This window comes from Raphanus sativus, chromosome 6 (assembly GCF_000801105.2).
Source record: "Raphanus sativus cultivar WK10039 chromosome 6, ASM80110v3, whole genome shotgun sequence".
NCBI lineage: Eukaryota > Viridiplantae > Streptophyta > Magnoliopsida > Brassicales > Brassicaceae > Raphanus > Raphanus sativus.
Window position 1 is genome coordinate 15,934,543 of NC_079516.1, and position 17,466 is coordinate 15,952,008.

Sequence of the window (17,466 nt, forward strand, 5' to 3'; positions counted from 1 at the left end):
TATTTGGTAAAAAATACACCATTTTTTTGAAAAGTGTTTCAGTGCTATTTTAGAGTATTTCTCTATTTTCTTAAAAACATTTTACTGTAGTTATTATATCTTTATCAAATTGAATGTTATATTTCAAAGTATGTGGTCCAAAACGAGCAAACATCACGTAGTCAGTAATATTACTAATTAAAATTTTGTTTTATTTGCACGTACAAGAGGAATTTTGGTATAATGGTTAGAATGTTAAATAGAATTTAGCCATTAACAGTGTGATGAATTATTATATACATTATACAGTACTATACGGTCTATACTATATATGGAAGTTGCTTTAAAGAAACAAGGTATCCCAAAGACGTTGACTCATCTCTAACGGTAGCAGGACCTTCTCGAGCCACCGTAGCCATCCGATTCGTGGGCGATCTTGGAGGAGATGCATAAAGAACGGATGCTTCGAGAATTTCTCTATGTGTATTTTCAATATCTTTAGAGATTCTATGTGCTTGAAGAGCCGTTAGGTAAAGTCCCGCCGCTAGAAAGACGGTTAGGAGTGAGAACACACCTGCGGCTGAGAACAGGCCTTGTCGAATCACTAGACAACTAGGTTTTGGCTTGGACCAGTTCTTTAGATGTCCTGATTCCACACTAAGTGCCACCAACAGTAGAACCTCTCCAACACCAAAGCAAAGCCTTTGAAGATACAAAAAGTACTTTTAACAAAAAATAACACAAATAAAACAAAAGATAGTACTATTAATTACAAAAGTTATCAACTTAGGAGTATAACTAGAAACATCGTGGATTCGCTACAAAATATACAGAATATAATAAGCGTTAGTTGGGGCGTTAGAATAATCAAGTCTAATTACCACGTTGAGACGAAGAAGAAAGCTGCTTGAAAAGTGAGTTTCTTCGCAGGAACAGAGTAAGGATCCCACGTATCAAGAACAAGAGGCGACGATGTGGTGACTGCTATAAGTAAGTACATGTGCAAGCCCACCATCGCCACCGCTAGTCCCACGAACGCGATGGCACCGCACAACAACGGCGTTTTGCCGCTACCATTGTACACGCACGTTTTGCTTCCCCATGTCGCCTACATGAACATGCGAAGTCATTGGAAAAGTAGTTTAGACCGACCATGAGAAGACTGTAATGGCCATGATATACTATGGACTAAACCTAATCATTGAACCATATGATAAAAACATGCAAGTTATATTCTTGGTTTGATATTGAATAGTTTAACTACTTAAGTATGGTCTTTTCATCTTTTAGGACTTTTGAATAATGTTTCATGTATGGACACAATATTCAAGTTTTAAAGCCTATAAAATAAAGTCAATCTCTCTTCATCAAATTGAGATACCTGGGATTAATTTGTGAGTTCTATGTTTCTATGTAAAACATACTTTTTAATAATATAAGTTATTTTAGAGGTTTTTTTGTTTGTCTCAAAGTATTAGTTGTTTTCACATTTCTTTGTACCTTTTGCATTTATTAAATATAGTGTAATCAATCAAATTATGCAGATTTATTTATGATTTGTTTAATAATATCTAATTTATATTTTAAATGATACTTCTAAAAAGTAATTATTTTTTAATTTTTGTGTGTTTTAGCTAAACACTATCTTATGAAACATAGGGAGTATTTATTTCTCTTGTTTTCTTTTTTGAACAAATGTTCAAAATAAAAGAGAACTTTGAATGTATGTACATCCATAAAAATGTACCTGAGATCTCGTGGCTTCGGCATAGAGACAGAGAACAAAGCAGGAGAGGCCAAAGAGTATGGTCAAAACCACGACGAAAATACCGGTTTTGCTGCTGAGATCGGTGGTTTTAGGATTTGGAACAAGATCTTGATGGGTCACAGCTCGTACTCTTGTTCTCGTCATGCCTGCAATTGTCATTAATGTCTCATAGATAATAATCGAAGTTTCATGTTTTGAAAGTTAATTATACTTTGGATTGTTTTACATCTATATACGAGAGACACTGAAAGGGGGAAGAAAAGAAAAAGGTGGGCATATTTAATAAAATGAATTAAAAAGGAGGAGAATAGAATTGCTTCGACCAAAGGTTGCTTAAAGGCCAAAGATTCGAAGGTTCCTTTTCATATTTTTGATTAAAATACTGTGAATTGTTTTTATATAATGTCCATTGACGATGAATCGATGATGTGTAAAATATATAATGTGACGAGAGTTCGTTAGTGGTCATAGGTGGATGATTCTTTTCATGCAGTACACGTACTGATAGAACATGATCTACTTTTTATCTATCTTGTGTTCACACATGAAAGTTTTTTTTTTTTGAAACCTTTCACACATGAAAGTTGTATTGTACATTTTCATTATCTTGAAAAACATAATTACAAAGAAGAGCTCTTAGATCGAATACACAATCATGGCTCTGATCTGATCCTCAATAGTCTTGTGTATCTGTTTTGTTGTTTACGCCATCTGCAGCCGCTTTTTGTGTGGCTGCATCAGAGACATTCGCACACTAGCTATACCCCCACGTTATCCGTTCCAGCATCTCCTACAACATCAGTAATTCGGCACGTAGATGCTTGGTTTCACAACTTTATAAGCTTTATCCAAATCTAATTCCCCCAAGATGAGTCTGGAGCATCTCAACTGTAATCCATTCAAACTTTGTTTTGTTAGCCAAAAAGAAGTTGGAAGAAAACATTATACCAAAAGAGATCCTAAGATAGTAATGGGATGAACACAGTATGATTTATGGTGTTGCACATTGGAAAGAAGCATATTGTTATATTTGTAAATCCCTTTTTTGATACAAGTTTGTTTATTCACATTAAACTGATTTGTATTAATTTTTGGAACTATTTTTTTATTTTTTTATTATATATATATATATATATATATATATATTTATTTAACAAGGAATAAAAGAATATTTTGCATCTTTGTTAAAAATAATTGATCAATTTCCACCTTAGGGGCTCTTTTGGTGACAAGAACATAAAAATAATACATTTGAGAGAATTGCCCAAGTTATTATTACTTTTAATGAAACATTATATATAATTTATTTATACTATTAGTTGTTAATAATATTTTTATATATTACAATATAGGATTAGGTTTGGATATTATATAAATAGTTTTAGCTGTATTTAAAATAATAATGCACTTATTTAAAATAATAATGCACCTACTTCGATAATGTATAAATAACTTTCAAATAATATTTTTGTGATCAAATTTATTTTTCGTGTTTTTAAAATATTAAAATGACATTCTAATAATTGATAATACCAAACAAGATGATTAAATGTTTAAACTTTTTTTACCAAAAAAAATGTTTAAACTTTGTGGGCTTTCTAGTTTGTAAATTTTCTTTTTGTGTCATGTAATGACTGCTCTCCAGCAAAATTTCTTGGACGAATTAACCAAATAGCAAATCCTTCAGATGAATTAGATAAACAGAAGCAAATTAAAAACGTTTTGAGAAAAGTATAAAACAATTAAATCTTCCATTTCTAGCAGAAGGAATCTCCATAATATTATACTTCGTATGTTTTCTCAATGTGTTTCAAAAACAAAAGTAAAGCTTGCAAGGATCAACAAACGAGTGGCTAATCAAACAGAAAGAAAGTAAGAACACCATCTCACATGAGACTTCCAAGAGACTTGTAAGACAAGTTAACCACGTGAAACTAGCAGAGTAGCATACAGAAGCTGGTTCCATGAGTCAGGAACTCCAGGTAGGCACCAATGGCTACAATCTTGAAACATTCCGCTTGCAGGAGAACTTCCTCTTACCTCCGCTGGCTGTCTGTAAACCGAAGGGTGACCATCGGTTCGGTACCAAGTCATCTTCGTGATGTTCATGTAAAACACAGGCGTTTTCATATCCGAGATAACTGATTCCACCACTCTCATCATCCATGGATACCCTCCTGTGTACGTCTCGTTCTCTATCGGTCTTGTTTCTCCATCGCACTGCCCTCCTGCGTTCCACGCCCCTTTCCTGCAGTTTAAGAAACAAGAGACATTGCCTGAGCTAAAATAAAACTGTCCCACTCACTAAACCCTTAACATAGGTAAAACAAAGATTGCTTGGTATCTAAGAAACCTGATCTTACCTAAAATGTGAAGATGAGTTACCTAATAAAACTGTTCCACTCACTAAACCCTTAACATAGGTAAAACAAAGATTGCTTGGGATGTAAGAAACCTAATCTTACCTAAAATGGGAAGAGGAGTAACCAACGAAGAAGACTCTGGTTCTAGTACTGTTGATAGTGGAGTCAACCCAATCAGCCCAAGTATGAAGAGCTTTCGTGTAAGCTTCTTTCACTTCTAACTTTTCATAAACTCTATCCCCCTCCTGGAAGTAATCTTTCCTGAAAAAAAAATTCAAAACTCATTAAAGACACATGAATAGAAAGAAAAAAAACATCTTTTGTTTCATACCCTTCATTGGTTTTCTGGTGAGTCCACCAGTGACCAGTGTTGAAGATAACAATATCTGCGTTTCTGTAAATCTTAGTGATCGATTCTTGGATCATGTCAAGCCTCAGCGTCTCTTTTCTCTTCCCGTACACATCTAAAACCTCTGATTCTTGAACTAGGAACGGTGACTTGATGAAGTCTATAGAGCACTCAAAGTCCTTCACCCAAAACGTGTTAAAACACACATCAAAAAAAAGATCCAAAACCCAATAATAAAGTTCTGTGATTCACTGATTTACTTACTTTGAATCTGAATCCATAAAACCCTTCGTTGGGGAGATTACTCTGTTTTCCAAAAACCCTAGAGACTCTGTTCTTGTCTTCCAAAGCTGACCTAAGTGAACAAACCAGAGACTCCCACATGTTTCTGTTCAGAGAGTCCCCAACGAACACGAGCCTCTTCCCTCTCAGAATCTTCAGCATCTTCTCTCCATCGAATCTACAGAAACAGGGGAAAAAAACAGAGTCGGGAAAGGGTAGAATCGTAATTTACCTGGAAACAAGAGCTTACCTTGGAACAGAGCATCCGTGAGGTTGCCATCGGTGACGGAGGAAACTCGAGTCGGGTCTACCGTTTTTGAAGCAGTTGAACTTGTCTTCGACGTAAGGACAGTGACCGGGAAGGTAGAGGGGATCGGACTCGTCGGAGACCCAAGTTCCGTCGAAGATGTCGCAAGAAGCGAGTTCTTCGCTCGCCGAGTCGATCTTCTTCGACTCGTTGTTGACTCGGATGCTCGTAGGGGAGACGGAGTAGAACGTGTTTGAGTCCGAGACCGTCGAGGAGAAGAAGTTCGCGGCGGTGAGGAGGCGGGAGGTGAAGCTGGAGACGATGAGGGAGTGAGAGAAGTCTGGGAGAGGGGAAGAGGAGAGGAGGAAGAGAGAGATGGAGAAGAAGAGAGAGGTTAGGAGGATCTGGGTCGTTGATGGGTGTTTCGTGATGAGGAAGAGGTTCTTGAGATCCGCCATTGTAAAACGTAACGTCTCGCGATCTTCTTGGTCTGGTGGTCTCTGTTTCTTTCTTCTCTGGGAGAAGAAAATAAAAGAGACATAGACAAGAACATGATCCAACGGTTGGTATTTGATTTGATCTCTCTTTGGAGGGAAAAGGGATATCCAACGGTTGGAATTTAAACGAGCTTTTAATTGTGTTTTCTCTATTTTTTATTAGGTGGTCCTTAGAAATTTTAAAGGAAACAATTTTTCTTAATTAGGAACACGTAGCAGTTGAGTTCAAATCATTACCAGACCCTCTTTACCGTTTTTACTTTGCTTATTGTAAACCATATATTGACTGCCATGGAATTAGACCATATTGAAGAGGAAATATACAAATCAAACCTAAAAAGTGATCACAACACTCCACACAAAACAAGTTGTTTTGTTATGGTCAAGAAATTATCTCGAAAGGTTCTACAAAAACCAAGTCAAGTACACATTTAAACCAGACCTAATAGTGACCTCAGATACGAATGAATGTACTTTCTGTATAAAGGCCCATCTGAAAATAAACCATATGAAAGCAAACTTATAGACCAAGTGATGCGAAGCTTTTTATTTTCATTACGCTTAAGGTTTGCTTTAACATCAACTTCTTTATATATATATATATATAATGTGAAAACCCTATTTGCCAAGCCCTAGATAAGAACAACACAGGTCTCACGATCTTAGTCTTCCTTGAGAGCTACAAATCGATTTTCGGTTGGGATTGTACTGAGCTTTTCTATACAGCTTTGGAAGGCAAGGCACTCACTCTGTTTTTTGTTTTCATGTGTTGCATGCGACCGTTGTTGAGTTTCAGTACTGGACTCATCATCAAATTGGCCCAAGACACTCTTTGGGTTTCCAAACCTTTAATCCCACTTTCTAGTTTATGAATATTGCCGCCAAATTCTGATTTGTTGTTCTACACACCATATGTACAAAGATACCATAACGCCACTGTACAACAACCAGAGAGAGATTGCGAGAAATATAAAATACAGGCGGTATATATCAAATTTGTCATTTATTTTCATTTTTCTTTAGTTTCAACATCTTACAAGGGCTCCTTTTACATTTTGGGAGCCACAAGTTACAATATCTTTGGCAATTGACACAAAAATAAAATTAAAGAAAACACACACATCCAAGAAGCGACCCTTTGGTGCTTCTTTACGGATTAAAACCTTTCTTGAGTAATTTCACAAGAAAATAACGTATCTCTCTATCTTATAATATAAATCAGAGACAATTATTTAAGAGATTGTCTGTATTTGTTGTTTCTTTCTTTTATATGCATCAGTCAAAGTTGCGGTTGGACCAAAATGGTATGTTTGATCTCACCAATGTGTAATTTATGTTCACCCATTGGAATTCTCCTCATCCCATACTCATCCACTACACCAAGATGCTTGCAAGCCTCAATATCGACTTTAACTGTCCGTTTTGCACCTGCAGTGACATGAACCTTCTCAAACGCTATCAATTGCTTGTTCACTCCCAATCCTTTTATCCCATTTTCTGGAGGCTCGGCAAACACAAACACCGTGTGGGTTCCATCGAATTCGCCGGTGTTTGACACTTCAACATGGAGAGGCATTTTTGGAAACGTTCCACAGTTGGCATGAGACACTTTAATGGAGTTAGATGAGGAGTTGAACATGGCAGTGTTGATCTTGTAGGGTGAAACTAATAATTGGGCTAATGGGTTTTGGGCTAAACTGTGAGTGAAGGTAGTGTAGCTTAAGCCGAACCCAAATGGAAACACCACTGGACCTTTGTAGAATCTGTAGGTCCGACCCGGATAGTTTCCTGAGGCTCTCATAGCCATTAACGTCATTGGCAGTTTTGCCACGTATTCTTGTGGATACCATGTCATTGGTAGTTTACCTCCTATCATAAGAGACATAACATATGCAAATGTGAGTATGATGTTACCAATCAAAAGCTAATATATTCTCATTTGGTTAAATAAATTATGTAAATAGATCAAGAACATACCGGGATTAGCAGCACCAAAAATGATATCAGCAATAGCAGCTCCACCCGCTTGACCCGGATACCCGGCCCAAATGATGGCAGCAACACGTGGATCGTTCTTAGCGAAGGATACATCAATTGGTCCACCACTCATAAGTACCAGAATGACTGGACCCCTAGAGGCTTGAGCCACACGTGTCACAAGGTTTTGTTGGTAACCCGGTAAGAGCAGCCCGGTTCGATCTAGTGTCTCTGCCTCTATCGACTGGTCCAGTCCCATTACAAGAACCGTTGCGTCTGCTTGACGCGCCGCAGCCTCTGCTGCCCCAAATCCTTGATTCCCTGAACAAGCTACACCAGCACAACCTTCTTGGTGAAGTGTCTTTGCGTATCTTGAGATTCCTTGTAACGGTGACGTATAAGCACATGCTTTTCCTAACAAACCAAAAATTAATAAACATAAGTTAGTATTATATTATGTAACTGATAATATTATGCAACTTTAGTAGATTGTCTTGTATACCTGCATAGTTTCCAATCATGGTCTCAGTGACGTCGGAGTTGGGTCCAACTACGGCGACGGTGTGGTGGCGCCTAGGAGACAGGGGAAGTGACCGGCCAGAGTTTTTGAGAAGAACAATTCCTTGATGAGCCGCTTCAAGAGCCAAATGCTGATGGGCCGGTGTACAAACATCTCTAGGCCCAAGATTAGCATACGGCCCAAGGTTACCATCAAACATACCAAGTCTCATCTGAACCGTTATGGTGTTGGCAAGTGCCAAATTAACGTCATTCTCTGTTAACAATCCTTTCTTCACCGCTCCTTCTGTGAAAATCGCCAAAAACGGCCCGCAGTCCAAGTCTAAACCTGTAAAACAACACAATGTTTTTGTCATCAAAGTGGTCAACGGTTCTTATTGACTGAGACATCAATGAATGGTAGAACACAACTCACCGGCTTTGACGGAGGCGGCTGCAGCTTCCTCAGGAGTTGTGGTATAGTGTTGTTGGTTGAAAAAAACATCTACAGAATCACAATCTGATACAATGTACCTGCATGCATTGAAATTAAGCTGATGTATGAGAAGTGGTCAAATGAATATGAACTGTTAACTATGATGACTTTTAATATTACCCATTGAGACGCCATTGACCACGGATAGTGTTCTTTAATAGATTTTCATCAGCACAAGTTGGTTTTCCATTGACTTGATTGTAAGAACACATAACACTCGCGACCTTTCCCTCGTAAACACATGATTTGAATGGCACGTTGTATGTGTCCTCTAAATCTTGTTTGGTGACCTATATCCATCATAAACTTATTAAATAATTAAACCCATTAGCTATCTAGATTAACAACATCATTCATATTTTCTGTTATATTATTATGTTTTGCATTATTATAGAGAAACGAATCTTTTCTTTTCTTTTGGGTTATGATATGTTTACAAGAAGATAATAGGCAAGAAGGTTGGTCCACATGACCAATAAGGATAAGATTCTCCACCACAACTACAACATACGACTACGCATATGCCACATCACTGAAAGTCACGCTGCCTATTGGCTTAGCTGGTATATGATGTTAGGCCAGTGTGTTTGTATGTCTAATTGTGACACGCATATTACCAAATATACACATATTTTACATACTTTATTATAAATTTCAGTTTATTCGGATAAAAAGTCTTTTGCAAGATAACGAAGTGACGCATATTCTAGGGAACTATAATTAACTAGAGACTGAAACATATCTATATATGAGCTATTTTCTGAATTTAACGAATCTGATAACGAAACGAGATAAAAGACGATAAGCCTTTCAAGAAAACGAACCCAGTCACATCCAAGTGGTTTTTTTTTTTTGAAAAAGGGCAAATCCAAGTGGTTACTTCGAGCTTTAAATAACACAAAACAATATAAATAGAGCTTTCTAATTTTAGAAAGTAAATTTACATGTTTCAGCAAAATGTCCAAGATTTTTGTTCTCATTTTCATTTTCTTAAAACATCACAGAAATTTGGAAACATAAACTATTCTTTTAGGATGTAAGAAAAAATAGAGACTCACGGGTTCTCTTCTATTCCCACAAAATTTAAAATTTTAAATATCTTAATTTAAGAACTAATTGGCATTCTTTTTTCTCAAAAAAATAGTAGCTGGCATTCTTTGACCACTAAAAAGAAGTTAAGCATTTATATATCTAACCAATTATATATGTGTTGATTAAAGATTTTTACAAATTTTCAGTTGTGAAAATATTAATTTGAAATTAAACATGCAGTCAAAACTTCAAAACATACATAAATACTTAATATATATGTGAATGTATATAAGATTTATACCTTGGCGTTGAAATGAAAACGGTCGACGCCATTCCAGTTGTCAAGATCATAAGCAGTGTAATGCTTGCAACATGCGGCCACTTTGAGACGGTTACCGGCGCCATTTCCCTGAAGTCCCCGGACGTAGCTGGCGGCGTATTTTCCGGCGACAACAGGATCTTCTCCGGGAGTTTCCTGGCCTCGGCCCCACCGTGGATCCCTCAGTATATTCACATTTGGGCTCCAATACGTCAAACCGGCCACGCCTCCATTGTACATAGCTCTTGCCTCATCAGACACCACCTTTTATTTATTAAAATTCATGACAATTCTAATTAATATTCCTCCATACAGCTTTGTTTTTTAATATACTCAAAGAAAGAAATGATATCAAAAGCTTTCTTTTTATCTGATTATCATCGTAGTAATTATTAAATATCGCAGATAGTATAACAAACCCTTTAACAAAATCAGATTTCAGTTTCATTAATACAAGAGCTATATATAATATGTATATTGGTTTATACTTTTTCTAACCTTTCATGTCTGACTTATTCGATGGACCCATGTCGTAGTCAGGTAAAAAAAACATGTGAGTTATAAAATTCAAAGAAATAAATAAAATATATAAACATAGAGCATCCCGGCTAAATCAAACTCTAGTGCACTGACCGCTACGATGTGATGTCGATGTCATTTTTTCACGTAAAGAAATAAAAGATGTCGTTTTCTAAACTGTATTTTCTTTAATTAGAATAATATTTCTAATTTATTCTCACCCGTCCGATCTCTTCCCATAGAGACTGGTTGAAAGAAGCTGCGGTGGTTATGACCTGAGGGAAACTGGTGGCACCAGGAAAAGCACCACCAAACTTAGCTCCGGGACCCACGTCAGAAACACCGTGGAGAGCCTCGGACCACCACTCATAGCCTCCAATACCGAGGCGTGGAACGGCGGCGGCATTATTGACGAGGAGGCGGATCTTCTCCTGCAACGTGAGCCGTCCGATCAAGTCTTGAACCCTTACGTGAACCGGTACATTGGCGCGACAGAATCGGAGTGTTCGGGTTAACCCGTTTGCCGGGTCGCATGCAAACAGTGGCCGTAGTGACTCTGATGAGTGAACCAAGTATAAGAGGAATACAAGTACAACTACGACTTTGTTGCCGGTTAATAATGAATTATTATTACGAGACATCTTATATTATTTGTGTTGTATATGTGTGTGTTTATATGTATAACTTGTGATGTTTGTGTGTTTTTAGTTTCACGGGAAAGAAAGTGAATGGGGATATTTATAGAGAAGTTTCTTTGGCAAAATTGGTGACAAAGGATAAGCGACTCTTGTAACAAGTTGGTCAGGTTACGGAAAAGAGTTAGTTGTATACTTAAAAAAATATTTATTAGTTCTTTCTCAAAAAATATATTTAATAGTTAAATTTTTTGTAACTCTAATATTTAATAGTTAGTTGTTCTTCTCTTTTAAACAGCTTCAATTAGTTTTTTCCGTCTTCAGCATAATTTCTACATACTCTATGAAAACATAATTTCTACGTTTTCTCCGTGACCACATATTCTAGCTCGAAGCCTAGAACAATGATATGATATTATGTTAGTAATAATCACATTTTAATCAAAGAAAATTCATAGTCATGTCGATAATTAAATTTTTACCAAAAACTATGTTTAAATATATAGCAATTTTATAGTATTAATAGGATTGCAATTTATAATATTGGTAAACTGTGTTTAACTATATAACAATTTATATTATTGATAGGAGTACACATACAAAATACTAAAAGCTATGTTTATTATTGATAGGACTACACATACAAAATACTAGTATCTATATAATAGTACTAATTGTTTAACTATATAACAATAACAACCATGTATATTATTGATATGCTCTCATTTGGCCAAGTTAATTCCGAAGTATCTTGGGATACACTATCTGTGCTTTTTTAATAAATTAGTTTGTTAAAATATAGTAAAGAAATGTTTCCCGGTGGAAAAGCTACGGTTGGTAGCACGTAATATTATATACATAGGAGTTGTCCAGTTGTTGCATAGGCATGGGAACAAAAGCCACACCAACAAGGTCATGGTCACACTAAACGATGACATCGGAATAAAATGGTTAAAATAGAACGAGAAATATAAAACAATGTATGTATCAAAACCGTATACACATTTAGTTGTATGTATGAAAATGAAATTTAAAAATGAAACGTAAGACCTAAAAAGCTGATAGACAGAGAGAAACGGTTGTCATGGGTGTCGACTCTCCACCAAATAAAAGTCATTCAGCATCCAGTCATGTTGCCCACACTTCTCTTTCCGGATTTTTTTTTTTTGAGCAACACACTTCTCTTTCCGGATTGTTATTGATTAGTGGTCTCTTTATACTTCTTTCCTTTGAACATTTTTAGACATTGGTCAATAAATAATACAATTGACCCATCAACTTAAGCTATGTTTGTTTTGTTTCTTGGATTGTACTATACTTGTGATCAAGCTAATATTTATACAACCAACTATGTACTGTGCTGTTATGGTGAACAACTATACAACAAACTGTATTCTAACTTGAAATTGTTGCAAAAGAAAAAAATCACAAAAACCTTGAAATTGTTTGGGAATGTTATTAAAAACGTACTAAGTTACTAATTAAAGATAGAAGTATCATTCATTGATTGACATGCAACTACATGAGCGTTAACGATGAATTGATAGTTCGTTCAGTAGCCAATTCATACTATTATTCTAAGACAATCTGGTTTTTTAAAAACAATGGCTAGAAAATAGATTTATACACAAATTTTAATCAAGGTGTACCAAATTGTTGTTCCTGTGGCATCAATATCCCTGTACAAAATTGCTCGTTGGGCGATTTTTGTTGTTGCTGCATATATAAGCAAAATGATATATATGCAACCATTCCTTTTTTATATAAGTATATTCAATCATTCAACCAAAATGAGTTTCTTCAAACATCATATTATCTCATATACGTAAATTATAAGCAGTTTAGTGTAGACATGGTTATATGTTTGTTTTCCTATATAAGTTATCCAATATTTTATAATAATGTTGACTTGATATGGGCATATAGGTTATATAATTTATATATGAACATAGACATGATATATAATCTGATACTAAATGTATACAGAGTATTGTACTTCTCCTTTCTCATATAAATGCACTTACCATATTTGTATATTATTTATTGCTTCTGAACTTTTTACCTCCAAATATTCGTATTATTTGGACAAGACTTAGGTTCACCCCCTATGGTGAACCTTTAAATTCACCACACCATTAATGACCAATAAAAATGACATGTAGATAATTAAATAAAATATTATAAATTTATTTTAAAATAGTTAAAAAATAATAATGTCAATTCTAAACCACAAATCTTAATTTTTAAACCCTAAATACTAATTTCTAAATCCAAACTCTATACCCTAAACAAAAATTCTATACCCTAAACCCAAATCTTAAACCCTAAACCCAAACCATAAATCTTAAATCTAAATCTAATACCCTAAATCCAAATCCTAAATCCTAAACCCAAATCGTATACTCTATACCCAAATCCTAGATCTTAAATCTAAACCGTAAACCCTAAATTTAAATTTAAATTTTAGGGTTTACGGTTTGGATTTAAGGTCTAAGATTTGGGTTTAGGATATACGGTTTGGGTTTAGGGTTTATGATTTGGGTTTAAGGTATAGAATTTGGGTTTAGGGTATAATGTTTGGGTTCAGTGTCTACGATTTGGGTTTAGGATACTTGGTTTAGATTTAAGATTTATGATTTGGGTTTAGGGTTTAGAATTTGGGTTTGGGTTTAGGATATATAATTTAGGTTTGGGATCAGGGTCTAGAATTTGGGTTTAGGGTATAGAATTTTGATTTAGGGTATAGGCTTAGATTTAGAAATTAATGTTTAGGATTTAGAAATTAAGATTTGTGGTTTAAAATTGTCATTATTCTTTTTAACTATTTTAAAATAAATTTAATATGTTTTATTTAATTATCTACATGTCATTTTTATTGGTCATAAATAATGTGGTGAATTTAAAGGTTCACCATAGGGGGTGAACCTAAGTCTTGTCCTTCTTATTTTTACCTAATGAATCAAAACAACGTATCGCGCGCACAGACACGGTTGGTAGGGTTAACTGGTTAAGTGCTACGGGAAGGAAAAAAACTGACTTATGTTTTAAGTTTTAACAACTTCAGAGAAATGAATAATGAAAAAGGAATCTGAAATGGGATTGGTGGAATGATTTCAACTGTGTAGAGTTCACAAGTGGTCTGAGCAACCAAAAAAGCTTCACACCCGTGATGCCAACAAAAAACACTCTCTCGTGAGTCTTCAAGCTTCATTTTACTTTGGTTATTTATTTTCTTCCAGAAGTAGCAGTTAATACTTTTTGTCTAAATGGACAATTTACAAATCAGAAGTTTGGCTTCTTTCTGCAAGAAAAAGTAATTATAAATATTTTAACTTTCTTTTCTGAAAACTAAGAAAATGTACAAACACTAACTGATTAGAACTTGACTCCACACAACATTAAAGGTAATGGATATTAGATTCCATTAAAATCATATAGGTTAACTACGTACCAAAGTTTTTAGTTAACGAAACCATAAACATGAAATGATGGAGAAATAAATAAAAATCTATAAAGTATCTAAAAAATAATGCGCCGATGGGTGATAAAAATAAAACTAATGGACGGCGGGCGATATATTAAGGGTCTAACTGGTTCAAACGCAGCGGTTGTGGTTGCGGGTGCGGAAGTTTGCGGGTGCAGGTGGTTGCAGTTTCAAGCGTTACATGGCGTTTTGTATGACTGGAGTAATGTTTAAAAATTATTGCGTTTGCGGGATGTTTGTGACTGGTTGATTATGAGATATTATAGCGGTTTAATAATAAATTATCAATATAAACATATTATAACATTGTAAAAATATTAAAAACATAATATTGTGATAAAATATAATAATTGTTAATATAATATTATTAAAAATAATATTAAGTTTATTTTTTTAATTTTTAAGTAGTTGAAAGTTATAATTTTAATACATTTTTATGAAGATTTATATTGAAACTTTTAAAGAACGTTTTATTTCTTTTTTTATATGTGTATATCTTTATATATGTATGTATATTAACTTTAAAAATTATGATGAATAGCTACTTTAAATTTTTTATATAAAAATACTATATTGTTTGTGAATTTAAATTAATATATAAAATGTGTATATGTTTTTATTTATAATATTTTCCTTTTTAATTTTAAATATTAAATTTTAAAATATTTTTTTAAAAATAGTTTAATATTTTTTTATCCAACCACAACCGCCCGCAACCGCAAACGCTAGCTGGAACCAGTTTTTGATTTTAAGAGGTTCGGAGCGGTTTGAAGCGATTTGTAGCGGTTTGTATGATTGTTTTGAAACGCTGTCAACCGCTACCAACTGCAAAAGCTGCATTTGCGGGTGGTAGCAGAAAAACCAGTCAACCTAAATCACACCTCACACAATAAATGATTAACTCCCTCAAAGCCTCGATAGAACAAAAAGGTAATCAATGATTTAGCAATTAATACATGTAAATAAGAAAGTAAACAAAGCTCACTACGTTCTCTTTTTTTTTTGGAAAATTGCCAATAGAAAACAAAAAAACAAGGATGTTGTCCCTTTGGTATAAATTCTTTTTTGTCAAATTTTTCTCCTTTTTACCCTTTGTATTTCTGAAAACTAATGAAATAAATACTTTTGTGAATCAAAAAATATTAAAAATATAAACAATTAATAAAACACCTATATACACAAGCTGGTATTTTTTATTTTTTCAAAAAGTTGATAAATAAAAATCTGAGAAAATATGTTCTACTAAAGGTAGAATGTGCCTTCTACGGAAAATAGTATAGTAGAAAGCGATTTCTAAAATAAATATGTTCATCTATTATTTTTAGAACGCACATTCTACTATTTACTAATTTTCTAAAAAAGTGGAATGCGCATTCTACTAATCCTAAAGCTATCTACTTTTCGTCCGGAAGCATCTTCTACTTTTATTAAATATTCTAAATTTCGCGGAATGCATTTTCTAAAATGTACTCTTCCGTCTACTAAAAGTAGAAAGCGTGTTCTAGATTTTTGTCAATCTTCTAAACTTTTAGAAGGCGCCTTCTACGGATAAGATTACCTGATTTTTGCGAAAATTAATGAAAGTTTCAGTTAAGGAAATATTCTAAAAATCTCTTAAAAATATTCTAACTTCCTAAAACGTGTTATTTTCAATTTTACTTGACAAAAGTTTTCAAAAATAATTTTCTCTTCTCTTCTTCATTAATCTATGTTTTTTCCATAGTTTTTCTTTTGATTTTTTCACAAACTATTGTTTTCTATGATACATATCTATACAACATGTGGTGTTTTGAAATTAGGTACAATTTTTTTTTAAGTTTTATTTTTATTTTTATAAAGTTTACAAATTTTATTTTTATTAAAAACATTTTTAAAAGTTTTATTTTTATTAAAAAGTTAGATAAAATTAAAAAGGTGACAAACATTTTAAACTTTAATAAAAATAAAACTTTGTAAAATGTTTTTTTTAAAGTTAGTTTAAAGTTTTTATGAAATTTTTTTTGTAAAGTTTTATTTTTAATTTTATAAAGTTTATATTTTTATTTAATTAAAGTTTTATTAAAAACTTTTAAAACTTTTTATAAAAATAAAAATTTGTAAAATGTTTTTTAATAAGTTTATTTAACATTTTTTATTAAAAAATTTGTAAATTATTTTTATTTTACAAAGTCTATTTTTATTAAATATATTAAACTTTTTTATTTTATTTTCCATTTTTAAAACGTTTTAAATTAAATTTTAAAAAATTCTTTTAGTTTAATGTGTTTAATAAAAACTTTATAAAATCTGTAAACTTTATAAAAATAAAAATAAAACTTTACAAAAAGTTATTAATAAAAAGTTTAAACAAACTTTATAAAAATATATTTTAAATTTCTTTATTTTTATTAAAATTTTTGATAAAATTAAAAGTTTACAAACATTTTAAACTTTTTACAAAAAATAAAACTTTGTAAACTGTTTTTATTAGGTTGATTTAACGTTTTTGTTAAAAAAATTGTAAATTATTTTTATTTTTATTTGTATTAAGTTTTACAAAGTTTATTTTTATTAAAAAAAATTTATTTTTATTTTCCTTTTTAAATATTTTTAATTATTATTTGTTTTAAATTATATTAGCTTAATGTGTTTAATTAGATTAATCAAGGGTTAGTTTTGGGATTATGAAAGAAATTATACTAAAATGACAACTAAATGATGATTTTATACTATAGGGACAACTATGCTGAAATTTTGTTCCGTTTTGGCAATTTTCCCTTTTTTTTTTGCTGCATTCATAAACGCGGAGAGATCAGTAGATAGGTGGATGAGACACTCTTCTAGATATCTAAAATCCATATACCAATAATACCATCACGGTTATCTAACAATAAAACAATATAATGAGTATTTTATTATGTTATAACAGATATATGTAATACAGATGAGACGGATCTAGATATCCGAAAAATTTATAATATCCAGACCTGGATCTGGTTATGCCAGATTCGTAGATTTAGTATTTGGATTCAGATTTGTAGT

General features: G+C 33.2%; 3 protein-coding genes across 3 annotated transcripts; all 3 read right to left on the minus strand.

Moving 5' to 3' along the window:
* Positions 1–158: 158 nt before the first annotated feature.
* On the minus strand, positions 159–2,012 carry LOC108809224 (uncharacterized). Its single transcript, XM_018581369.2, has 3 exons — positions 1,727–2,012; positions 861–1,087; positions 159–681 (listed from the first exon to the last, which is right to left on the minus strand). The coding sequence occupies exons 1-3, from the start codon at positions 1,904–1,906 to the stop codon at positions 300–302; spliced, it is 789 nt and encodes a 262-aa protein (XP_018436871.2). The 5' UTR covers positions 1,907–2,012; the 3' UTR covers positions 159–299.
* Positions 2,013–3,582: 1,570 nt separating this feature from the next.
* LOC108837651 (protein trichome birefringence-like 4) lies at positions 3,583–5,477 on the minus strand. The gene is made up of 5 exons (XM_018610679.2): positions 4,992–5,477; positions 4,724–4,919; positions 4,442–4,638; positions 4,213–4,371; positions 3,583–3,995 (listed from the first exon to the last, which is right to left on the minus strand). Exons 1-5 carry the CDS (start codon positions 5,444–5,446, stop codon positions 3,668–3,670), a joined length of 1,335 nt encoding a protein of 444 aa, XP_018466181.1. The 5' UTR covers positions 5,447–5,477; the 3' UTR covers positions 3,583–3,667.
* A 994-nt stretch (positions 5,478–6,471) lies between these two features.
* On the minus strand, positions 6,472–11,041 carry LOC108813331 (beta-D-xylosidase 1). Its single transcript, XM_018585861.2, has 7 exons — positions 10,548–11,041; positions 9,790–10,071; positions 8,577–8,746; positions 8,397–8,494; positions 7,965–8,309; positions 7,463–7,876; positions 6,472–7,354 (listed from the first exon to the last, which is right to left on the minus strand). Exons 1-7 carry the CDS (start codon positions 10,965–10,967, stop codon positions 6,765–6,767), a joined length of 2,319 nt encoding a protein of 772 aa, XP_018441363.2. The 5' UTR covers positions 10,968–11,041; the 3' UTR covers positions 6,472–6,764.
* Between the last annotated feature and the right edge of the window lie 6,425 nt (positions 11,042–17,466).